At 39.6% G+C, this 27,060-nt stretch overlaps 1 protein-coding gene across 1 annotated transcript; it reads right to left on the bottom strand.

The window, feature by feature from the left end:
* Positions 1–4,737: 4,737 nt before the first annotated feature.
* Positions 4,738–22,137, bottom strand: tmem59l (transmembrane protein 59-like). Its single transcript, XM_061737671.1, has 8 exons — positions 21,757–22,137; positions 20,412–20,514; positions 19,242–19,336; positions 18,932–19,084; positions 11,450–11,555; positions 11,193–11,307; positions 8,673–8,790; positions 4,738–6,525 (listed from the first exon to the last, which is right to left on the bottom strand). Exons 1-8 carry the CDS (start codon positions 22,117–22,119, stop codon positions 6,367–6,369), a joined length of 1,212 nt encoding a protein of 403 aa, XP_061593655.1. The 5' UTR covers positions 22,120–22,137; the 3' UTR covers positions 4,738–6,366.
* Positions 22,138–27,060: the final 4,923 nt, after the last annotated feature.

The following is a 27,060-nucleotide window of genomic DNA, read 5'->3' as shown; positions in this document are numbered from 1 at the left end:
AGGGGTTGCAAAAATTTCCCAGAATGCTTTTTGTCGTCATTTGCGGACTGAATCAAAAAAAAAACATGGCGGACATTTTTTTATTTTTTTAGTGAATAAAATCAATATTTTGAGTTAGTTTCTGCATAAAAATGCGTTTTGATTACATTTATAGCGAGAAATATATATTATATATAAATATATATATATAATATATATTATATATATATTATAATATACGCCGTAGGCTACTGTACGTACCCTACGCCGTAGGCTCTGCGTCGATTTGACGTGGAACCATAATCAGCTCCGGAGCCGGCAGTCAGGCAGAAATCCCGAAATCTTAGGAGCAAATTTCTTAACAGGCGTTATTTGGATAAACTGAGCCCAGGTTGGGGATCTTGACGGTTACTTTTACGCCTGAAAAAATATTAAAACTTAATAAAGTGGCATATTAACAGCGCTACAGCTGAAATTAAAACAGCTTTTGGCTCTCTGCTTCCTGATCAGGGTAGGGATGGAAACGAGGGTAAGGGGGAAAATTGGGACAGGCACTTGGGCCAAGTGCCCTAGATCTCAAGTGCCCTAAAATCTCCCCCTTCTTTTTTAGGGGGTAAGGAAGAAAAGAAGGGCGAGTGAAGAAAAGAAGGGCAAGTGGAGAAAAGTATGGGGAGAATTGAGATTGGGCCAAAGTCGGCCACTGCCCCACTGAGTGGCTCGGTACATTATGTACCGCTGTAAATGGCTGTGACTGAGAGGGGTACCAAATCCATTTCACCAAGGTGCAAAGTGAATGGGTTTAGCAAGCAAACATACTGTCTTATAACAATGTGCTTCATGTAAGTGTAATTGAGGATTTCATAGCTGTGGGACGAATCTCAAATGAGGCATTCCCCATGGCTCAGAAGTATAGAGCCGAGTATTTCACTCCACCACCCTCAAAAGCAGTTGCTACAAGTAAGAGATGCAGTTGAACTGTCTCTCTGTGGTACTTTGATTAAAGTATGTCACAGACATTTTATTAAGACCTCAGGAAATGGTGTCAGCCCATGAAAGAAAGAGCATAATAGGTCTCCTTTAATTGTTATCCACACACTGGTCAGAGTACAGTCAGAGCTCTCGTCAGGTCATAAATGTCAGTTTGTGTGATGTGTGTTGTCTGAGCCTGAGGCTGCAAGGACCATAAAATCTGTTTATCTTTCCCTGCGTCAACAGTGAGCGACTGATTGTCGGAGACAGAAAAAGAGTCAGACAACACGGCCTATTTGCACTGAATGAGTCAGCCCAACCTTCTGAATAGTGCTATCCGTTCTTTTATTTTCTCTATGTACCCTCCACCATGTCTCCTCACAAAAGTGGTTTGTGCTTGGGCCAGATCTGATTGACATACACATATAAACACGCACACACAGGAGATACCCCCTACCTCCCTCCGCTTCTCTCTCCAGTTTGTCATCAATGGGATCATATCAGCAGCAAACCCATCCACACGTAGTGGAGGCCTGGCCGGTCACTGAAGTGGTGCTACAGCAGGAAATAATATTCCTCTCTCAGCCTAAAGTTGCTGAATGTATGGCAGACATATCGCAGCTCTCATCCACCTCTGAATATGAAGCTAAAAACAGATTTTCACCTTCAACTAGGAATGGGCGATATTTTACCGTTCACGATAAACCGTCAAAAATATTCCTCACAATAAGAATTTATCATCTCGCGGTAAAAACGATAAATTCCTGTTGATGACGTTTTTGTGTAAAGATGATTTATGGTTCTGCGTTAAATCCACGCACAACGTACGTGAGGGAAGGAAGGAAGGAAGGAAGGAAGGAAGGAAGGAAGGAAGGAAGGAAGGAAGGAAGGAAGGAAGGAAGGAAGGAAGGAAGGAAGGAAGGAAGGAAGGAAGGAAGGAAGGAAGGAAGGAAGGAAGGAAGGAAGGAAGGGAGAAAACAAGGAAAGGAGGAAGGAAGGGAGAAAACAAGGAAAGGAGGAAGGAAGGGAGAAAAGAGGAAGGGAAGAAGGAAGGAGAGAGCAGGAGGAAAGAAGGAAGGAAGGAAGGAAGGAAGGAAGGAAGGAAGGAAGGAAGGAAGGAAGGAAAGAAGGAAGGAAGGGAGAAAACAAGGAAAGGAGGAAGGAAGGGAGAAAAGAGGAAGGGAAGAAGGAAGGAGAGAGCAGGAGGAAAGAAGGAAGGAAGGGAAAAAAGAAGGAAGGAAGGAAGGAAGGAAGGAAGGAAGGAAGGAAGGAAGGAAGGAAGGAAGGAAGGAAGGAAGGAAGGAAGGAAGGAAGGAAGGAAGGAAGGAAGGAAACTGAAAGGAGGAAGGAAACTGAAAGGAGGAAGGAAGGAAGGAAAGGGGAGAAGGAAGGGAGAAAACAAGGAAAGGAGGAAGGAAGGGAGAAAAGAGGAAGGGAAGAAGGAAGGAGAGAGCAGGAGGAAAGAAGGAATGAAGGGAAAAAGGAAGGAAGGAAGGAAATGAGCCTGAAAGAAAGAAAGAAAGAAAGAAAGAAAGAAAGAAAGAAAGAAAGAAAGAAAGAAAGAAAGAAAGAAAGAAAGAAAGAAAGAAAGAAAGAAAAAAGGATAAATTCCCATTGATGACGTTTTTGTGTAACAAACATGGTGGATCTGAGAGCGAGATAGATTTATTGTTGAAAAGATGGAGTTGAATTAGTATTTTTTTTTATCGTTATCGGGATAAATGCCAGAAATTATCGTGATACATTTTTTAGTCCATGCCGCCCATCCCTACCTTCAACCCAGACATTTCAACAAGTTGACCTGCTTTGATTGAACAGCTGAAATCTGCATTAGTCATTTTCAAAACGGCAGTCTCTCTCACGCCTGGATTTAGTTTTATTTTTTTTAAATAAATGACACGATCAGGCGTCTATGAGCTTGTTGCTGTCATGTTAATAAAGAGTGCTGCCTCCCTCCACTGCCACATCATGCATGGTGACCAGTAGCAGCAACAACACCACCACCCACTTTCAATTATATTCAGTCAAAACATCATGGGGTGATGTAATGCAACACCCTCTTGTGGAGAGGCTTCTGCTCTTTGATTATGTGTCACAGTCGAGGCATGTTTTAGAGATTTCCTCTGTCTGTCTTTCACGCAGCCAACCACCATGTTATGCTAATTGGACACATGTGCTGGAAGCTCTGTCGTGTTGGCCTTGTTTCCTCGGTGTTTGATTATGATTTGGTTGTATTTCGTCTTTTTCTTGATGCTGTGACAGAGAAGCCTACACACATTTCCATCTGTCTCTTCTCTTCTGTTCTGTTTTCTTTACTGTTATTCTCTTCTCTTCTCCCCAGGAAGCAGAGCAAAGCTCGAGCTGATCTTCTGAACTTCTTTGCATGGTTTTGTCTCCTGCAGCTGAAGGCCAGTCAGTGCGTCATTTGTTTTCTTAGCCCTTGCACTTTCTTGATAATAATCTGTTATGAATTTAAGAAAAGAAAAAAAAGAAGGAAAGAAAAGGAAAAAAAAAGGGGAGTTATTTTATTTAACAAGGAATTTTGGTCATAATGTTTATAATCTTGGCTATTTCTGTTGGTACTGTGTTAAAGTACAGGTGTAGTGTTGAAGAAGCTATAAAATTAGTCTATTTCAAACATCCATCTATTCTTATTTAGGGTCACAGGGATCAGCTGGCGCCTATCACAGCTCTCTATGAAGACAGTTCAAAGAAAACCCTTTGATACATTTTCAAACTTAGCTAAACTTAATCAACTCAGTATATTCCCAAAATCTGAACTGTAAAATCCATTAAAAAAAAAACAACAGATAGAAGGTTCGTGGTTTCGCTCTTGCTGGGACAATTCTTTGTGGAGTTTGTATCTTCACCATGTGATTGTGTGGGTTTTTCCCACAGGCCTCCTATTTTCCTTACACAGTCCCAAAACCATGCATGTTAGTTTAATTGTTGAAGTCTGCCTGTGTTGGACTGCCTGTGATGGACTGGCATTCATGGATGGTTGAATCAGCCAGCTATGAATAAGCAAGTCAATAAAATTCTCATTGAACCTCTTACACTTTGCTGCCACCAAGTGGATTGAATTACTTACCACACGACTATGACGTCATCCTGGAAAACATTGGTAGAAGAAATGTATGTATATATATATATATATATATATATATATATATATATATATATATATATATATATATATATATATATATATATATATATATATACATGTATGTATATCACTGTATATCACTAAAAACAATGAGATTTAAATTTAAACAATTTCATTTTCAAATGTTCAGTTTGGAGAACACATTCTTTTTTTATTGTATTTATTCGGTTTTATTTTAATTTTTTCCTATCAAGGTCTCTACAGAGGTGCTTAGTTTCCGTGCAGAGCAGATGAAATGGACTTGCCTGCCTCGGAGCCTGGTTTCCACCCTGGTTTCCACCCTGGTCAAACGCCACACTGATGAACTGGAAAGCAGACTGTGAGCTGGGTTTAATGCACCGGCCCAGAGGCAAATCTGTGCTCCCACATTCTTGCAAAACCCCTCTCTGCAGGAGAGGCAGCTCTCATAACAGCATATAAACAGCCATAGTTCTGTAAGATGCTCAGGAGGGACGACCATGATTCTTCAGGTATAACCTTAGATAAATGTTCTTGCCTCTACATATTTCGGTTTATTCTTAAAGGAAACAAGCTAGATTCATATGTAATTACATGCAAACACAAATGCACTCAAACTCTATACTGCGAATCATTCAAGAAGTTTATATTCTACTTTCTAAAAGAAAAGAATCCCACTTGCATGTGTTATTTACAATGAAAACTGTTTATTTCATCATGTTGTATGCATTATTTACTGAAAATCAACAGACCATCCAAAAAAAGTGTACACCCTCACTAGCACACTCCTTGTGACATACCGGTACCTTCAGCTTGAACCAATACTTGTATTGATCAGATGGCTTTTTAATCAAGATTAATTCCTGTAAATCATGAGGATATTATCATTCACCATTTCACAATCTATTCAGTGTTTACTATAAATATTAACACAAAGAGTCAAATCAAATCGAATGAAAAGAACAAGAGTACAGTAAAGCTGTGCCACATCAGCATGGCGCGCAGTTAGGATAAACTATCAAAGAATTACTGGCATGCACAGTTTATCGTCTACATAGCCTGGGTTAAAGGAGAGCATCACAGGACATCAAAAGCACTGAGAGGAAAACACAATCTCTTCTCTAAGACTGTGCAACTCTGTTTAATAACAAAGATCTATATGAAAAGCTTTGCATTACACATTGTTACAGGGTTTATCCTTCAGTATGTGCTCCTAGGACATATAAAATAGTCAGCTATCAGAAAGCACATGGCACATGTAACAGCTACAAACTCCTGGAAGTGATATAAGAACCATAGTATGATAATAATAATAATAATAATATTGTAATTATGATACAGTAATAGGTGCAAACATCCTTCTGCAAGTCTTTATCCAGCCTGTATTGCAATGAATTCACACATAGAGGATTTACATTTGTACGATGCAGTAACTGTTCATGGCACTTCTATGACGCTCATGTTAAAATGATAACTCATGTTGAAGATTGAGAGTAAATAGACAAGAGGATAAATCATTCTCACACAGCACAGCTGGCTCTAACTCTTTGAATTTGTTCTCCAGAGATGAATACACGCTGCAGAAACATCCACACACGCAGGAATTAGATTATAAAACACTCTAATTTAGTTTTTGTTTCTCTGGCAATGATCACTCACCTGAGAACCCTGTCAAGAAGATGATTTTCAATTTCGCGGCCATTCACGGAGGCAATATTTCTGAGTAGCTCATAATGCCGATTATGTAAACAGATCATAAAGTGTAAGCTACAGTATTTATTTCCTGCAGCGAGAGCTCCTCTCTCTGACTTCTTTGATCCCTGTGCTCAGAGGGAGCCTTTTTAATTAATCCTAACTCTGTGAGAACAAAGAAAATTACATTTACATGAATCTCAGCATTTATCCAGACTAGACATGGTAAACTAAAGTGAGAGCACTGCAGTAATCTATCCTCTCCGCTCGTCTTTGTGTGTCTCTGAGACAAGGGCACCGTCTCATCAGTGTTCAAAGAGCAGGGGGATCATTACTGATAATCTGAGAATGTGCTTGCAGGAATCTGGACTGTACAAGGAAATCAAATGCACGACAGGTGTGGCGACTTGAAAAACCCATCTGATCCATAAAAGCTAGATGTTTTTCATGATTTAAATGACGGATGGGGTGCCATGCTTTTTAGAGTAGGTTTTGAAAACTTTGAAAACTGGCGTGATGTGTTTGTGTCACTGACCGGCCACCGAGTTTAGACACGGTTACCACAGGAAACGAGACAGCAGCTCTCCCACCGGCTCGTCCTAAACACATGTTTTGCTGAGGTCGACTTTGAGCGGCAGCGGCCCGGCTTCTTGAATCTCCTCCGACTGCTTCACAGTGACGGCAATCATGGGGCTCAGGTGGAACGGATTGACTTTGTGGACGTGCTCCAGAAACTCTTTATCTCCATTGATACTCAACTAGGAAAACACATATAAGAGTAATGACAATGAGTAAACATACACACGGTCATTAACACAGACATTTAATAACAAGATCTCCCCATGGAGCAGATTTAGCATTGTGTCAGGTAGGGCTGGGCGATTTTGGACAAAAATAAAATCACAATTTTTTTCTCTGAAAACCCGATTTTCGATTTTGATTTTTTTGGTAAAACTACAAAAGACAATGAAATAAATTGTTTCAAATATTTTATCTTTATTTTTAAAGAAAAATAGCAAACAAATTTCCCTATTGGGAATGAAGTGCAATTGAAAGATACTGTAAATCCTCCTTGAGTTTAGTAAAGTGACAACATTTACAATTTTCTTTACCAAACAAAGATGACTAGACGAGCTCTGTCTGTAATGCAGCCAGCTGCAAAAAAGGAAAATCGATTTTCCGATTTTCCTTTTTTTAACATCGTCTTGATTAATAAATCCGATTTAGATTTAAAATCGATTAATCGCACAGCCCTAATGTCAGGGGTTAAATTGTAAAGCGAGCATTTACTATCCAGGTGCAGAGATAATTTAACATCTGACAGGTGTGAACACTGAGGTCTTTGCTCTTGGCCATGTTGCATATCTGCCTGTTTGCGACTCTACGCCAACCACTCAGGTCTTTCTAACAATGAGTTGGTTGCCCTAGTGTTTGTGAATCAGAGCATTTTCAGGCCAGCACTCACAGTTCTGGACACTCCCATTGGTGCTATTTGTGATTTGTGAGCACGCACTCATTTATTCCCACCTCAGTAAATCTGTCTCCAAGACTTCTTCAAAAAGCTTTAAGATGGTTTCATAATTTGACAGTTTATGTAACATGTTTGCCTTCTCCAGTCATTTAAAAGTCTCTTTTCCGACTTCTTAGTAAGAAGAGGATGCAGAGAACTGTTGCCCTAGTAACCCAGAGTCTTTGAGGAAGATACAGAGGATTAACCAGAGGAGACAATTTCAGCGATTTAAACAGGAGATGTTTACATCACGGGTTAATGCTTTTTCACACAGTCTGTCAAAACAGATGAAGATTTCTGTTGCATCAACGACAAAGTAACTGAGGGCACGCTTGCAAAATACAGCACCCAAGCATGAACAGATCTGCCAGCACACAAAACACGTGTGTGATTATTTAGCTGCAGTCTGGTAGGATAAGTGTGAAGCCATTGAGACCTGATGCCACATAACCATCGCTTTTAACTTTCAAGATGCAGCATGAATGTTACATTGGTGGTTAGCAAAGGTGTCAAGTAACGAAGTACAAATACTTTGTTACCTTACTTAAGTAGAAATTTTGGTTATCTATACTTCACTGGAGTAATTATTTTTCAGACGACCTTTTACTTTTACTCCTTACATTTTGACGCAATTATCTGTACTTTTTACTCCTTACATTTTAAAAACAGCCTCGTTACTCTATTTCATTTCGGCCTTTAAAAAAAAAACTATCCAGTTAAATTGCTCCATCCGGATAGAGTGAATTTGGTTGTGGTTGTTTCAGATGTTCTTGTCCAGTTTTGTTCTTACATCCGTTCCCTCAGATTCCTGCAACTAAACTTGGATGTACATTCCAATAAAGGTTAGGATAAATGATAACATGCCTCTGAAGTTTGACTTTTTGCACCATTACAATACTTATAGGCAACTAGTCATCATATCTCCTGCTCTCTGAAACACATGTTAATGCTCAATAGTACACATATATGGTTCTTTAATATATTTGCAGAATACTAAGATGCATTCATTTTCAATGGCTTTTGTCCTTAATGGCTTTTTCCCCCTTACATTACTTTTACTTTTATACTTTAAGTAGTTTTGAAACCAGTACTTTTATACTTTTACTTGAGTAAAAAACTTGAGTTGATACTTCAACTTCTACAGGAGTATTTTTAAACTCTAGTATCTATACTTCTACCTGAGTAATGAATGTGAATACTGAAGACACCTCTGGTGGTTAGCGCTCCTGCCTCACAGCACAAATGTTCCTGATACAGAGAAGATTTCTTTTTTACAGAATCGAGTGGAAAGTGCAAAGTGCACATCCACCCAGGTGAGCAATCAAACATCACAGGCCAAACTCCCAAACACGGGATATGACAAAATAATTAAGATATACTGTTCCACGTGCGTACCTGTGTCTTGATATGCTGCTCCGGGGCGGTGACGAGGCTGGCACAGCTCAGCCACAACATGACCATGATGGAAAGGAAGAGACATGCAGCTAAAATCCACCGAGGAAGGCCGGACCGCCTGGAAAACACAAGAGCAGGATTTAAACACAGGGAACCTCGAGTCTGAATGAGTTTCCCTGATTTACAGAAAAAAACTACTAATCATGTTTCCCTTGTGTAGAACTGGTGTAGTTTTATGTGCTTAAACAACAATTATATGATGCAATTAAAGTTTCCGGTCAAATAATCGGATGTTATCGAGTGTTTTACTGTAAATAATACATTAGATTTATTTGGTATTTTCAGAACCAGATGGTCTGAGTTTAATCTTACATCTTTGTCGGTTTCAGTAGAAAGTGTGGTCTGAAAAGTACACAACAGCAAGACACAGAATAGTACTGTGACTCCAACAGTGAAACAAAGGAGACGTGCTGTGCTAATTTTCAATAGCTGGCAGAATTTACAGTGATAATGAAAAATATGTGTAATTTTTTTTGGGCAATACAATAGATAAGCACAGTTTAGAATCATGTCTACATCTCTTTCAGGCAGCTGCTTTAAGGTGGTGGAGTTTGACTTCAACGCCACTCCAACCCCTTTCAAGCTGCATGACTGATTCAAAAAGAGGCACTCCCACTGGAAGGTGTGCCTCTTTTTAAATCAGTCATACAGCATAGTGCCAGCCACCAGATGTCGAGTAAATTCAACAGGATTGAGGTGTTGGGAATAGGCCTGTGTTGGAAAAAAATTGATTTTCCGATTCTTAATCGATTCTCATATTAATTCCTAAAAATTGATTCTTATGTCTAAAGATCGATTTTTTTTTTTTCCCCCCATCATTACATTTTCGCCAGGTGAACTTTAATCCCAGTAGTCAGACACACAGTTTGTCATCACACTTCTGAAAAATGCCAGGTGCTTCATGGCAATATGTGTACGTGATGACAGAATAAATTAGATAAGCTAAAATGATTTGTTTACTGCATGAACTGTTGCAATTTATTTCTTTTTTTGCACTTTAAATGGATATTGAAAGGCCTGTTTGAGTTATTTATTTCTTAGTTATTTCACAATAATTATTGTGAAATTATTATTTCACTAGTTATTTTACAGTCATATAATTCAGGCAACAGCTCAAAAAACTTTTTAAATAACACTAAGCCAAATAGATATCGAATCGGATCGAATCAAATCATGATAATCGATTCGGAATCTTAAGAATCGGAATCGAATTGATTCTTGACATTTGAATTGATACCCAGCCCTAGTTGGGAACTGCCTTAAGCGGAGGAGTTTAACTATCTTTCTTCTTCACAAGTGCAACATGACTGACAGGTAGATTATTGCAGCGTCTGCAGTAATGCAGACTCCGTACCGGTCTGCTGTGGTGAAGAGAAGGTTGGAGAACAAAGCAAGACTCTGTTTATGTGACTGAGCCAACCAAAAAGTTTCCCTCAGTCACGTATTGTGAGTAGTGTCAGAAATAATGAGACTGCAATGACAAGCGACCGTAGAGTTTCTTTCTCAGGGTTGCTGGACTCTCTTAAAGATAGAGTACAGAATATCTAAAGATAGCAAATTGTATTGCTTATGAGATAAAACTTTCTCGATGAGAAAAACGTCAAATCAACAAGAGCATCACAGTACGGAGCATCCCCAGTTTTATAATGCTGATAAAAGTTAAGAGGCTAAAATAAAACTACCAGAGCACACAGCCAGCAGATAATAGTTAGTTATCTTCCTAAAGATGAGATAACGATAAAGTGTGATTTATTGTAACTCCTTTTCTGCTGGAGTTTGAACTAATACTTATCGTTAGTAACAGAGAGAGAGAGGCTCTGTAACCAACTGCAGTTCTGGAGAAAATATTAAAGTTAAATATTGCCACTGGTTTATACAATAACATTTTTAAAGAAACTTTAAAATATGGTTTTGTCTGTGGTAAAGTTCTTAGAAAGAAAACAGGTCCCAGTTAACCCTGGCAAGCCAGCTTTTTAAAGAAACGGGAAACAAGATTCGACCAAGTAAATTGCAATTGGAAAGGAATCAGTTTATGGAACAATCTGAATAAAGAAAACAAAGAATCCAAATCAAACATTACATTCAAAAGTACAATTAAAGCCTGTATGTTAAGTAAATATAATGAAATATGTTAGTTGAGTTTGATTGACATACCCATAGGCGGCGGTAATTTTATTTTATTTTAATTTAATTTAATTTTAGTTTTTTTATTCACTTAGTTGTTGTTTTTTATTATTAGTATTTTTAATTTATGTTATTTGTGAAGTTATTTCTTGGAAAAAGGGGCAGATCAGATAAGATTCTTCTTCTTTCTGCTCCCTTTTCATTCACAATTTAAGAACATTTGTATTTGTATTATTTTATTTTTTTTGAATGAAATAAAGAATAAAATGAAAAAAAAAATGAAAATCACTGCATCTGTATTAGATGATTTCGGTTTGAGCAGAGCAGGCAGCTGACCGTGACATGCAGCCCAGGAAGTCGTGTTCAGCTGTGGGGTCCTCTGTGTGCGGGGCAGGGTGCTTCCCTTTGCCTACTGCCTTGGGCGCTCCCTTTTCTCCATGACCCCTCACACCTGCATGAAAAAAAAGCACAAAAAACAAAAATGACATTTTAAGATCCTTTATTCGAGAAAGATAATGGTGTCTTATTTGCAAGCGCTGAAATAGGAAGCCTGATAAACACGTGTAAAAGTGGACATGTGAATATGTTCTCACCGTGGGGTCTCTGGGTGTGAGAGTGGACCTGAGGCCAGGGTTTGTCCGCCACACTGGAACGAGGAGCCTGCAGCTCCGGCATCGAGTACTCCATCTCTGGCTGGCTCTGAAGAGGAAAACAGGGGGAAAAAAGAGCTCAGCAAACACATTCAGCTATTTTGGGGACAATTTTAGATGCCTGCTCCTCTCTTAAAAAACCATTTTGAGTTAAAGGTCGCAAACGCAAAACAGAGGATATAACATTTTTGACCTCATCTGTATTTTCTTTGATTGAATACATTTTCTTTACAAATAGTTATTTGTTTTAAAATCAAAAATTGTGCCCAAAAGAGATTTGATTGATTGATTGATTGATTGATTGATTGATTGATTGATTGATTGATTGATTGATTGATTGATTGATTGATTGATTGATTGATTGATTGATTGATTGATTGAATTGTTTATTTCGAACACATAGGGAAAAAAATATAAAATTTTAAAACAAATTCAAAACATACAGAAAAAAAAGCAACAACAACAAAAACGTAATACAAACAGGGGACAAAAAAAAAACAGTGTCCGAAAAGGAGCAGGTAGAAGTAAAACCTATTAAACCCTGCCCCTTTGTTACCTCTATCATAAATTAAACATAAATATTAATAATAAATAGCTGCTAATTTACCTATTAGGCTACCAATTTTCTAACCAGCTAACAAACACAATATTGCCTTAACATAGCTCCTCCTCAATCAAATAACTTCCCAGAACTTCCTTTTTGTACCGTTTTTTTAAATGGATTTATATTTGTACATTCATTGCTTCAACACATCACCCAACCCATTCCATAGATCCACTCCAACAACTGAGATACACATTCCTTTTAGAATTAACACATTGTTTTTTGAAATTAAATTTTCCTCTTAAATTATAACCCCCCTCCCTGTCACAAAACGTTTTCTGTAAATTGCCTGGAAGTGAATCAGTTCTCGCCTTGAATATGATTTGTAGAGTTTTTAGTTTGACAATGTCCCAGAATTTCAACACATGCAACTTTAAAAACAGTGTGATTGTGTGATCCTTATAACCCACATTGTGAAGTATCCTGATTGCTTTTTTTTGCAGTCTGACTCTGATTAGCGGTTGTAAATCGCTTAGATCACTGTAACCAGACTACATTCAAAAATGATTAAGTGTTTGAACAGAAAATTGCAAATTAAGCAGTTTAGTGGTGTTGAACATTTTTTCCTCATTGGGTCATATTTTCACAGTTAAAGTAGACAACAGGCCACACATCATATGATGTAATCAATTCATGGACTCTGATTCTGACAATTATATTTTCAAAAGTTCCCCCACAGATGACGGTTTGCTCGGTTTCACAACGGTGTGCGGTCACTTTTAACTTTAACTTAACTGCTTCTGCCAATTTTTGGATTCTATTATGTAAAAAAATATATAAAATTCAGCAAGTACAGTGATCTAGAAACCTTTTTCTGTTTTTTTTGTTCTACTCTGTTGAAAAATATCTTGGTATTATTCTCTGTGAACACAGCTATGCTCACTTGACACATTAAACATTCTTGACCCAATCCGACCCAAAAATGATGAGTCCACTCTGAACAGCGCTCTCTGCTGCAGTAAAGGTAAATGGGAATATAGAGCACAGTCTTTGTTTTGAATCACCAAAATAATCTTTATCCAAATGCATTTTTGTTGGGTTTTATTAAGGAGGGCCAGAGTGAGACGGTCTGGGGCTGCATCAGACCCTCAGACTGATTTCTTTGTCCATGTATGGATTAGTGTGTGGTTTTGGAGCCGTTTTGCTGCTGGTTTTCTGCTTTCACATGATAACAACATGCTCCATCTAAGTTGATAAACACATATATCTTAATTTCAATAGTGTCAAGGTATCCATTGACTTATTTTTTCCCCCAGCATACTTCATGTAGGCTTTTCTTCCCCAGTGTTTTCTGATTCACCCAGTGACCTCATGAAAAGAGGATTTTGTTTCCTGACTGCTGACCTTCCTTCCACAACAGCAGCAGCTGCAATTTGTAACAATACCACTGGTGACCTGAGCAACAACACAATCATAAACTTATTTAGAAAAGTAAAGCTTATGTTCCCTTACAATAGTGTCATCGTCATTCATTCATCATTCATCCTGGCACACATGAGAAACCTCTCACAGTTTCATTCTCTGTGTTGGTCCTTTTCAGTTTCATTTAGGAAATGACTTATATCCCCTGCGATAGCCTGGCGACCTGTCCAGGGTGGACCCCTGCGTTTTGCCTGAGATGAGCTGGAAAAGGCTCCAGCAGACCCCCGTGACCCCGTCGAGGATTAAGTGGGTCTAAAAAAAAAAACGATGGCTGGAAGGGACTTATATCCTCTAAACAAAAATAAATTATAATAACATTTTAAAGCCAAGGTTATTCCCTCTTCTTCAGTCTTTTTTGACTGAAACCAGAAACCACTGCACTGAAACCAGATGTGCCATCAGTGTTAAATACACAGAGAGAAGAGTACTGTACGCCAACTTTCTTAATAAACACAGCCTGATCTGTAAGTGTTGTGCATTGTGAGAAATATAGAGCACAAAGAGTGCTGGAGTTTAAAGGTAGAGAGAATAAAAGAGGCAGTAAAGGTCTAGGATATGAGTTTATCTCTCCAAAATGTCTCTTTCTTGGTTATGATTTGAACACCAAGCATTTTGTCTCAAAACAGTGCCTAAAAACACTGGCTGGGAGGAGGTGCACGATTAGTTTACAGTAAATGAAATATTAGTTTTAGTCCCATTTTTGTCAGGGTCACTGTGCAGTGATCAGAGGGTAAGTGACATGTTAAATGCTACAAATATGAAAGTAAAAAGAAAAAGAAATGTCGGCATTTCTTTAAAGAGCAGAAAACTGTTAACTAAGGGGATAATTATTGTAAATTGGTCAGAATATGGATCAAGTGTTGACAAGGGCGAAATTTTAGTTTCAGAGGTGGGGGGGGCACAAGTAGGAACGGCAAATTTGTGCGTGTAGCTGTAGCGTGGATGTGCAGTGTGGCTTTGTAAGACTATGTGTGTGTGAATGCGAACAATCAAACAATTTTAATATGCATTTACTTTTTTAGACACTTTTTAACTTTTTTTTCCTGATATGGAAACCGTTTTGGGAAAATGCTGGATCTGCATTCTTGGCCAGGCTTGATTTTTCATTTTCAAAAGCTTGGGCACAGAAAAAAACATAGGATTTCATTGACTCCTTGTTTATAATGGAGCCAAGGAAATTCACAGCACCACTTCTCTTGAAATCTTAAGGTTATGAAATCTTAAGTTTAAGGTATAAAGTAACGTTGAGTAATATTTGGCTACTCATCTCTGCACAGCCTACCTGCAACACAGCCGTGCTGCCGTGCCATCAGGAGCCTTCACACAGAGTGTCTTGATGATTTGCAATTACAGGCTGAGCCTACCGTTGTAAAAAGTGGGGGGGACAAAAACATGATTTTGAAAAGTGGGGGGGACATGTCCCCCCTGTCCCCAGTGGAAATTGCGCCCTTGAGTGTTGAGCACTAGCCGTTGAAAAGAGTTGAGTAATGTTTGACACAGTCGGCTAAAGATTATGAACAAACAGCTGGCTGACTTATAAATGTTAGACAAACGTAATAGCGACAGCTCTCTCAGAGTTGAAGTAAACAGATAAAAGTAGTTCAGGTCCATTTTAAAAGATACATTTGACAGTGGTCTTGATGAAAGAGTTGGTTCATCCTGCATGTATGTATTAGTTAAAAAAACGAAACCTAACTGAAGTACCTAATTTCTATCTTTCTAAAGTGTTTTTAGAGGCCAGCCTACACGCTGTGATGAATCTGATGTGTGCATGTACCTTGTGCTAATAAGCATGTCCTTGAAGTATATATATATATATATATATATATATATATATATATATATATATATATATATATATATATATATATATATATATATATATATATATATATATATATATATATATATATATATGTATAATGGTTTTGGCATGGAATGAATCAATAAATGAAATGAATTACTCTGTATGTGCAGGAGCCGTGATTCTTGCGTTACCTTGAGTCCTATTATCTATTATGCAGTTATATCAAGGATGTCCTGTTCAACTTTCCTTCTGTCTTTAAAACCCATTCAGGCAGAATCACTAATCTAATCACCACGAACAAAATGACCAGTGATATCTCTTCATATTCATCCGCACAATACATTGAGTTTGTTCTAAAGGCAAGCTCGCTGACACGCTGCAGTTAAGGTGCAGGAAGTCTTCATCCAGTGTGATTGTGTCTGACACTAAACCCACTAATAACCTATCATTGACTGGAGCCTGCAAAGAACAAAGTAAAAATGAAGAACTGGGGGAATATGCTGATACTTCTTAAAATGTCAATTTAAGGCTCTGGTTTGCGTCAAAAGAGGTTACTGACTGACCATGGGTTACTGGCTTTTAAAGTGTTTGACGCTGCATGTAACACTCACAGCATGATGTCACACGGCTGAGGAGATGGCTGGATGTGGACTGTCAGCTCTTTCTGGATATCCACATCATTTGTATTTCAGTCAGCACCAGCCCATTTTCTCCCTTTTGCTGTCCCTCAGCTTAGCTAGACATTTTCTGTTGTTTCAATACTCAAAGAGTCAATCTGTCAAGTTGGTGGCGGAGAACCAGCTTCCTAGTTTCCTCACTGCCCCGCTGAGACTGGCTTCCCCTCACCGCTTGGGGCTGCACGTCACTTCCAGAAAGAGCAAACGTCCATCACCACGTCCAAAAGAAATGTTGGTAATTTTATGTTCTCAGCGTGCTGAAATGCTCCGTACGATGACATCCAAACAACGAACCTCCCTATATGAGAGCTCTCTTATTCAGAATTGCATGTGTGCGAGTAAGGGTGCGTAAAAACTATCATTTCCCACTGAAGCCTTTGATTATGTAGCTAAAATTACCATGAAAATCACTTACAGTATCTAAACAGAAAAATACTTGACAAAGAGGCCGGTTTCTGCTCTTTATTTTTTAAGTTGTAGGATAGGATTGGTTAGCACAGTGGTTATAGAGACCAAATTGTATTATAGCTTTAAAACAGAGGTGTATTTTCTTTTCTTTTCTTTTTTTTTTTTTACTGTTGCAAAACCGCTCCTTAACTCATTTAAGAAAACCCTACATCATCTCTTCTTGTACTTCTGAGGAATCTGCATCAACCTATATTTACAATATCAATTTTAGAAAAAGAAAATATACAACGTAATAAGTGGAACGAGTGTAGGATTATTTTTCCCTTTGAAATAATTTAATTAATTTATTGAAGATTTGAAGTGTTTTCTGTATCAGCGCAGAGATGTAGGCTGTTGTTTCTCAGAATGAAAGGCTTCTTCTACTAAATCTTTTCACATTTAAAAATGTACTTCTTAATATCTACTTATCGCATCCAAAACTTTACTCTTATCAGTTAAATCTGTGTTAAATCTTGCAGTGTGTTTCCATCATGAGTGAGTTCACAATTGGCAGAGCCACAGTTATTAAATATGCATGACAACTGAGGGCTGTGACATAACTTAAGAGGACATTTATAAACAATTTAAGTGTTTTGAAAATTAAAAAAAAAAGTTCTTGGAATTTAAACATGTTTTTTCCCACCCTGCTTTGTGCTCTCGCTCACGCAGCCTGCACAGATGCACCGAGGTCGTAATGGGCAGTGAAATGTGCAGGCGGCTGGCACAGACTCAAACTCCAGAGCAGTTATTCGCCAAGGAGATAATTCATTATTATAACAGGGAGATGAAGTAACCCCATCAAATAATCTATGAGCATCTGCTGATTGCTCTTAATCCTCAATTAAAAATATAAAATATGTAAAAATCACTGTATTTATTAGTTCTATGTTGTTTTTCTGCACCATTTAGTGAGGGTAGTGAGTTTATGATGACATCACTGTCCCTGCGATTTTTATTGAACAAAGAAGTTGTGTCTGAAATGCTTCAAACTGCTCGGAAAGACACTATTTCTTTGGAGGTGTAAATGATCGCACTGCTGCTTCACAGCAAGCGGGTTGCAGTTGGGTGGAGTTTGAATGTGTTTTGTGTGTGATATCAGTTTTTTTTCTCACATGCCAAAGTCATGCAGGTTGGGTTAATAGGTTTTGACTCCAAAGTGGCTGAGTGGTTGGGTCTCTCTGCTGACGTGGCCGTTGTGGCCAGGCTCCAGTCTCTGAGTCAATGCAATTATTTACATTTGCTTTTATTTTCAGCTAAGAGGAACCACAAGTTAGCCTCTTTATGATCTTGATGATGATGACTATATGCCTTTAAAACCCACAGATTCTTGCAAATTTGAAGTTCTTACAAATCGTCTTTCTGATATAAATCCTTCACTGGCTAAAAATGTTATTAAAGCAACATTTTCTGTTCTTGGAAGTGAATTAGTCAAAACCTGGAGAAATTCTGATGAGGAGCTGGGCCACGTTGCAAAATGGACAGGTCAAATTGCAAAAAAACTGCAAAAAAACAGTAATAGCCAACTAGATGTTAAAAAAAAACAAGAGTCCTGCAACTTCCATGGGTAATTAATAAGAGCTTTTAATTGTTTGCTATTGGTGTGTTTTGTTTGTATCCCTTCATGCTGATCTTGAATGTTATCCACATCAAACAGCTTTAATCTAACAGTAAGGATTTGGATAGTCAAGTCTTGTTACAAGTCTTTACATTTCTATTTTTTCCAGTTTTACTCAGTTTTCTAAGGAGTTATTAAAACACGCTTTCACTTTCTCTCACCTTGACTTTGAAAAACACTACACTCTGGATCAGCTTTGGCTGCCGTCATCATATCCAACTGGTCCAAATTTGTACTGGAACAAAGAGTCCTGAACTCGTCTGCCCCTGTGCTCACCTGTCTGCACCCTGTTACATTTTGCCTTAATTTAAAAACTGTACTGCTCGCTTTTAAAGCATCAAATAGCCTGACTTCTACAAATGTCCCAGACTTTTTGATCTGATATGTGTCTTCCCAAACACTGAAGTCCTACATATTTTTAACGAGTCCCAGATTTTGGCCTCTAGTTATTTTCCAATCCCCTCTTAAAATTTTCAATTTTGTAAAACCCATTGGAAATATCGGATAATGTTATATTTAATTATTTTTGTGTCTTTTTGTAAGTTCATTAGAGTTTACTCATCAAAAATTTGAGAACCCCTTTTGTTTGAACCCGTTCAATTCAATTTTATTTATATAGCATCTATTACAACAAAAGTTGTCTCTAGCCGCTTTCCAGAGACCCAGAACATAAACCCCTGAGCAATTATTACATAAACAATAGCAGGTAAAAACTCCCCTAGTGGGAGAAAAAGCTTAAGCCAAACAGTGGCAAGAAAAACTCTCCTCTAGGAGGGAAGAAACCTTGAGCAGGACCAGGCTCATAAGGGGGATTAAGCATGTTAGTGAAAACACAGCCTTGGTTGAGTCTTACCTGGAAAACCACAACCTTGCCATCATCAGCCTGCAGGTAGAAGGTCCAGGTGGAGGAGATGAAGCTCTGGGCAGAGCTGACAATGTCATTGCACCAGCCGGACAAAGCCTCCATCACAGAAGGGGGTTTTGGACGCAGGGTCATGGCCCTCAGCTACAAAAGAGAGAGCAGGTCGTATAATTACACAGAAAAAGCATTTGACTGTTTGTATGAAGCATGCAAATGCTCCTTATGGCGACATTTACTGTGTTCATAAATGTGTGTGAGTGTTTGTATATGAATCTACTGAGTACAGAGTGGCCGTTCTCACCTTCCTCCTCTTGATCTCAGGTTCAGAGGGTTGGCTAGCACAGCCGGTGCTGCACGCCTCCTGCTCCAAGAGTTTAATATATGCCTCCTGGCAGGCTGCAGAGAAAGAGGAGAGGACAGTTGAGGCTGGGCGGAATACTTGCGAGGGAAAAATCAGTATAGACGAGGTTGCGAGTGGCCAGGAATAAATAAAAGGAGCTTGAAAGAGAGCAGAGATGGAGCTCTACAATTAGTTGGTGTCTGTAGAGATAAAACAGTGATGGAAATGCAAGGGAGCCGTTGGACCTCCTGGCCCTAGTTGAGACACTTTACTCCATGTTGCTGTTATTGAAACAGCCAAGCAAATGAGTACCTGCTGTCTAGATGGCAAATCACCTCATTGATTTTCCAATATGGCAGTTCAAACAGGGCAAATACCTTCTAACAACCAAAAAATACACACTGAACCGGCCAGCTTTCAGGAAACATGACAACATTTACCAGAACTGAGGTGTTCAGCACTTTGAAGTTGGGCTCCATCTCTGCTGGAAGCTGTGAATATAGTATGACGGAGTTGCAAACTGCCCTTGGCTGAAAAACCTTTGATCTACAGCAAACATCGCTCTTACTTTGGCTGAAGTCATATTTTAGCACATCATTTTCTTGAATTATGTAATTAAAAATAAATAAATAATCATTATGGCACTCTCATTAATCCCAGTCAGCATGTACATGTGGGGCCCATCTGGATTAAAAGTGGGCATTTTGGGAACAGAGTAGGCTTGGGCTTGAAACTGACAATTTGGAATGGGTCTCTCTTTGGTTTCAGTATTATCGGCCCCAGATGGGAACCCTTTGCGGGCCAAATATATAGAGCCCATGAGGGATACAAGTGTACTGAAAAGAGGTTGGGATGAAAAGGGGCCAAATTGTGTGGGACTCGTATACGGTAGCTATAACTAGTCCAGTCTAAAATTCAGGGGGATCTCACAGTGACTCCATATGAACAAACCTATGGACAATCCCACTTAGGACCCATTTTGCAGCTCATTTTAAAATCCTATTAGGCCTGTATAAACACCAGCTGGGATTTTGGAAAGATTTGGGAATTAAAACCTTTGTAGCGTCCTCTTTGATATGCAACTCCATCAAACTCATCCAAACAAGCAGACGGACTGACACACAAGCTCACCTCCTTGGCACTCCTCCCTGCTGGTATTAAAGCCGTTTCCACTGACAAACTGGCAGATGGAGTAAAGACGACAGCCACGATGACAGGCATTCATTATGGAGTCCTAACAGCCAGACAGAGGGAAGAGAAGGGGGATGTGGGGCGGTGTTGCAAAATTAGAGATGTGTCTGATAGTCTTGGATAAACTTCACGTAACCTTGTTTTGGAAATGTGACAAAGAGGAGTCACAACATCCCCTAATGACACGGAGAAGCTGTCATCCTGTGGTCTGGCATAAACAGTTTAGAAGATGCTTTCAGTCACAGTCAGAAGAAAAACAATGGTAATAAGCAAGGAGTTTTAAACTTCTGTAGGGTATTGTGGTGGTTGTGGGAAAGGGAGATGCACATTACTGCTCTTCCTCCCCACATGGTTCAATTTTCCCTGCAAAACAGGGAAACAGCACCCTCTGATGAGCTCACTGTGAACAGAGGAGACAAAGAGATTCCCTAACGCAACCATGAAGGCTGTAATGCAGCCTTTTCATCATCTTGACTCTTTCCTTGATGATTCACAGCAAGCTGATAAAGGAAAGGTGCTTATCCCAAACCTTGGCTGAATGACTTTTTCTGCTTTATCTCTACAGTTAAAGTAGCGTCGAGCATGGTCATCTCACAACAAGATAAATATATGTATATATACAGTATATTCACTATATAAATATATCATATACCCAGTCTGCTGGGTTTCCATCATAGTCCTTATCCGCTTTGCAGTTGTGTTCCTGCTGCCTTGCAGGATGTCTGAACCACACCTGATGGCAGAGGAGGAGGGGAGGGGGTGGTAGTGGGGATAAAATAAAACCCACCAACACTGCAAATCTCCTACATCAGGAAGCCATAAAGAAAGAAAACATCCTAACCACCACCACCATCATCATCTTCTTCTTGTTCTTCCGTCCTGCTCCGGTCCAGTTTGGCCTGGTCCGCGCAGGAGGATATCGTGTAAACTGTCATTAAACGTAAAAAAAGGCTTCAAGACTGTCTGTGTGCGCCCCCAGATCCTCCATTACGCCTGATCTAACTGCAGATGGAGAACTGGTCCTCTTCTTGTGCAGTGTTAAGCAGATACATGTCGGGCTGAGCCTGAATGAATGCAGCCCACCTCTTATAAGGCTGGCCTTTAAGCTGCAGAGGAAATGAGCTGTATCTTTTTTTCTCGGTCTGATTGATCCAAGGGCAGAGAAAAAGATCGAAACCGTGTAGTCATTACGCACGTATCCCAGACATTTTTCACAATTAAAACCTGCGTTTTCTACAAAAGGCAAACGGCGCAAACCCGTTTTAGCGGTCGGGGAATAACTTACTCTAGCGGGGGTTTTGTTTTTGATGGTGAGCTGGCATTGCTTTTTGCAGTAATTGATGTCGCCCAGCTGGTTGTCAAACAGATCCGAGGACGCCGCGGCGGTGACGCCGGCCAGGAGCAGCGAGAGCAGCGCCGAGCAGCCGCGCATCCTGCAGCCGAGCATCGTGAGAGAGGACCGGGGAGTCGAGCTGGAGCTGCTGGTTCCTCTGCTGGTTCCTCTGCTGCTGCTGATGCCTCTGATGCCTCTGCTGCTGCTGATGCTGATAATGCTGCTGATCAGCCTGGTCCTGTCCGCGTCAGCTGCTGCTGCCTCTGCTGCTGCTGCTGCTGATGATGCTCGTGGCGTCACCCGCATCAGCATCATCACCACGCAGGCGCCGTCCCCTCTGTAAAGTTAACCTGCAGAGTCGTCTTCACTGCAGTGCATATAATGTGGCATTGATGACTTTCACGGGGGACGCAGGAGGTAATAAGGGGCGAGTTGCGGGCGGCAGCTGTGCTGCAGGAGTGCTGGTGCAGATGGGCCGTTTGTTGAAGCGCTGAAGGTTCATCAACTATTCATGTTACCAGATGGATGGATGGAAGGAGTCCGCTGAAACAAGTGTAGTTCAGCTCAGAAAAATGAGCCAAAACTTTATAAAAACAGAGAGCAGTTTCCCAGTATTCTTAAACTTAAACTTTATTTATTTATATAGCACTTTTCATACAGGTAGAGTGCAACACAAAGTGCTTTACATTAATAAGTAAAAGAAACAATCTCCCTTGACCCCCCCACTCCCCGTACCCTCATTTCTACTACCAACACACACATACACACAGCATACTATTCAGATGCAGACACACCCGGCACCTCCCCACCCTTGTGATAAAAATGGAGTATGACTGAGCACTGATAGACCAGGTGAGGAAACACCATCCTATGGGAGCCATCCACACCGAGACCCGTCCAAGCCCAGGACTACAGGGGACGCCGCCGCAGAGACCCCCCCACCCAGACAGAGAGGGGCCCACACCACGACTATAAAGCCCTGGATCAGGACCCCCAACTATCCAGGACAGCAGGACCCCCAACCATCCAGGCCAGGACAGTAGGACCCCCAACTATCCAGGCCTGGACAGCCCCCCGTAGGCAGACCAAGCTCCCGGCGTGGAGGGCCCCCATGAGGATTCTGTCAAGATTTAGTGGTTTGTCAATTATATATTCTTGTTTGATAAAAGTGCTAAAACTGTAATAAACATTTAAAGTGGTAAAAGTCCACCCATCCATCCATTTTCTATAGCCGCTTTATCCTTCACAGGGTCACGGGGGTCTGCTGGAGCCTATCCAGCTCATCACAGGCGAGAGGCAGGGGTTCCCCCTGGACATGTCGCCAGTCCATCGCAGAGTGGTAAAAGTGTTTTTGGCAAATAATATATATTATACAATATGGCCAGCGTGGTGGCTTGATGGTTGGCACTGCTGCCTTGCAGCAAAAAAAATTACCATTTGGAATCCCACCAGGAGCCTTCCTGAGCACGTCTCCCTGTGCTTGTGTGGGGTTTATCCTGGTACTCTGGTTTCCTCCCACAGTCCACAAACATTTCAGGTTAACTGGTGATTTTTAAGCTGCCCATAGGAGTATTGATAATTGATGGATGAACTGTACATTATCAGGGAGATTTTCTGGTTTTGGGGGGCTTTTTTTTGGGGGGGGGGGGTTCACAAGGCTACCCCTTAAATAAAATCTAGTGATGCTTTAATCAATTGGTGATTAAAGCTTTTTTCTTCTTTAAAAAAAGAAGAAAAAAAAGCTACCTGACAAAATAAAGGTCAAATTCAAGCTGATCTTAGAAAATAAACCTAGAAATTTAAGTATCTGACTCTGGCTGAGCTAGTACAATGGAGTATTGGGACCACTTGAGGGAATGTGCAGAATAAACTCATAAATTTGTGAGCAAAAATTCAGATTTTCTGACTTTAATGAACTCAAATATTTCCCATGAAAACATTCAGAATATCTTACTTTTTTACCTTTTGCAGGCCACATAACCATATTTGGCAACTTCTGCAGTGTTACATACTTTTTCTTTTAAAAAGAAGTTGCAGAATAAAAATGTTCCTTTAATATTCTCTAATAATATATTTTTAAAATGCAATATGTTTTATTGACTGCCCTGTAAAGGGATAAACAAACAAAGTTGAAAAATCACAAAAACAAAAAAGAAAAATATCCATTAGATTTTACAAATTGATACATTTGTAAGGGAAAACACTGAAATACTAATCCTGTAAACTTGTATATTTTCAAGAAAATAGTGAGGTTGACCTTGTAACTTGGGGGCCCCCTAGTGGCTTTGGGGGATTCATGCATCTGCATCGTCTACATACAGCACGAAAGGGCTCTGTAAAATGATGTATTAGATCAGTTTAAACATTAGTTTTGTCTGTTATCTGGTCTGTTATTTAAGAGAAAGTCAAAATTCCTAAAACACATGACTATATGTCTTAAGTTATATATTTGAATAAGTATTTACTAGGATTGTATTTGATATTCACAATCCTTAAACAGCTTCCAACTGAGGAATGAGGAAAAAATGAAAATAAATTAAATATAAAAGTTAAATATTGTCATTTATTTATTATTTTACTGGTCTATGGGCGGCAAAATGTAAATATTTACGATTAGGAGAGCATTTGAAGTTGAAATTAAAATCTGGTATTTTCGGCAAGAGGAAAGTCAGGTGTTAACAAGCGTTGTTTTACCTGAAATAGAAGGATCTGCCAAAGTTCCTCATACCACATGTCTGTGGAAGTGTACTCTCTCATATCTAAGGACTTTATGGAAATAGTTTCATAAGACTTATTAGAGCAATAAAAGTTACAAAACCACCTCCAAATACTTTAGATACAACCTCTCACAGGTAACAGACAGTTTGTGTTCAGCAGGAGGAAACTGAAGCTTAACCACCCCAAGAAGAAGGTGTCTTAAAGCAGAGTCTCCCAACCTGGGGTCCGGGCCCCCCCTGGGGGGGCGCCAGAGATATCTGGGGGGGCGCAAAACTTTGTCTGCTTTGAGGAGTTGTAAAAATTATATTTACACATGTTAAATAAATAAAAAATCATAATAACACACCTAATGGAATACTGTAATCCAAGTCTGTATAAACCCACTTAGTATTTTAAAATGACCAAAATATATTTCTAAATTATTTTTAGCAGGATACAAACTTAAAAACGTATTATTATATCATTATTCAACATTTAATTACTACTACTCCAACAGATTGTTAAAGGAACATTTTTTTTTATTTTTGCTCTCATATTAAGAGATACATTTTTCAGAAATTATTTTATGTCCTTGCAATTATGTTTTGTGTGTATTTTATACATTGGTGACACAAAATGAAGGCGAGAAAAACAAAGTCATCTGTATACAGGGTAAACCAAAGAGAAATGTATAAAAAAACCATAATTAATGTTATTTTTTTCAATTAAAGATTTGTAACAAATCACTTTAATCTTTTGGTGCTGGTATGTACGGGTCGGGGGGCCTGGCTGGTCTTAGACACAAGTAGGGGGGGGGCTCCAAGGAAAAAAGGTTGGGAACCGCTGTCTTAAAGGACCATCGGTAGCAAATAACAAACTAAATGGCTCTTACAGACCGGTTATGTTAATGTTCACATGTCTATTATCAGGAAGTGTGCGGCAGTGCTTCAAAGACAAATAGCTGCTCTTCAAAAATATATATACATATTTCTGCTTCCTGCAGTTACCAAACAATTATGTGGCGAAGTAAGGACATGCAAAAACTATCCAGAAATGTTTTACGTGTGGATTAAACCAAATAATGGTTTAACCTGCGCCCATGTCAGGATATCTTTCCATAATGGAGTGAATTCCAAATCTGAACAGCAACTTATGTCCATGAACCAAAGGAGATTAAACATCTCAGCAAGTATCACCCAGAATATGTTGGATTCATCTTGACTTTTATTCAGTAGGAATGTCGAAGGACCTGATGCTTAAAGGTATATGAGCAAAAATCATTAATATTTCCGAGCTGTACAAAGCTGTACAGAGGAATTATCTAAACTTCCTTCAAGCTGATGTGCAGATCTGATTAACTGTTTCCTGAAATGTCTGCAGTTTGCCCTAAAGCAGTGGTCCTCACTCCTGGTCCTGGAGAGCTGCTGTCCTGCATGTTTTTGATGTTTCCCTGCATCAACACACCTGATTCTAATTAGTGGTCATCACGGCCGCCGATAGGGGGGACAAACGGGTCTGTTGTCCCGGGCCCAGGGTAGGGGGGGGCCCAGAACTGAAGAAAAAAAACAAAAAACATTTTTTTTAAATTTTTTTTTTATTCTCATTAAATTATGGAATCATTTTTCAAAATGTTTCAAAATATGCCTATTTGTGGAAAAAAAAATATGTAGTATTTGAGTTACATAAAAGCTTGTTATTTGTTTTCTTCCTAATTGTCCTTGTGGTCAAGAACCCCCAACACAAAAATGGTTTGGCCGCTGATCAAAATTTGATGTTATCATTTAATTCAACCATTAGAATGGTCAAAATGTCCGGTCAGCACAAGTCCGGAGCTCAGAAAAGAAGAGAAAAGAGAAGAAGAAAATAGAGGCCTCAGAGATTCTCTACACAAATATTTTAAAAAGGGGGTGACGGTGAAGCTGGAATTAATAAAGTCAGCGTAGAGCAAGGTAAGAAACAGCACAGCCAACGTTTACCAACCTTGTAACTTAACCTAACTGGCTAGCTCTAATGTTAACGTCCATTAGCTTGTATAAAAACCTGAAGAGCAGAGGGAGAGGAGAGGAAGAGGAGAAGGAGAGATCCGGGCGCAGGGGGGCCCATCTTAGATTATTTTGTCCGGGGCCCCGGCAGGACTGTCAGCTGCCCTGGTGGTCATCACCAATCTTTCCTCCAGGTCTGCACAGTTCTGTTGGTGACGCAGTCATCTGTATCAGGGTTTACTGGAGCAGGGAAACATCAAAAACATGCAGGACAGCGGCTCTCAATTTTAGGACCAGGAGTGAGGACCACTGCTCCAAAGGGTCACCCTACATACCGAGCCATAAAGATCCCATACCTCAGCTTTAGAGTTCAAGTTATATAATCTGTGGGCAAATCTGATCATGTTTATAGATATATGGGGAAATAAGGACATTTTAACGTGTTTACAAAGTTTGAAATCCGACCTGATTAAATGCAGCCTCCATGGCATCATTCATTGGACTCTGAGTGTGTTGATTTGCTCTGGTGTGGATGTCTTGTGGGTATGTAGGTGTGCGTGTGCATATCTGGGAGGGG

Source organism: Cololabis saira, chromosome 13 (assembly GCF_033807715.1).
Source record: "Cololabis saira isolate AMF1-May2022 chromosome 13, fColSai1.1, whole genome shotgun sequence".
Taxonomy (NCBI): domain Eukaryota; kingdom Metazoa; phylum Chordata; class Actinopteri; order Beloniformes; family Belonidae; genus Cololabis; species Cololabis saira.
The sequence above is the reverse complement of the archived record's forward strand: the minus strand, read 5'-3'. Positions and strand labels throughout refer to the sequence as shown.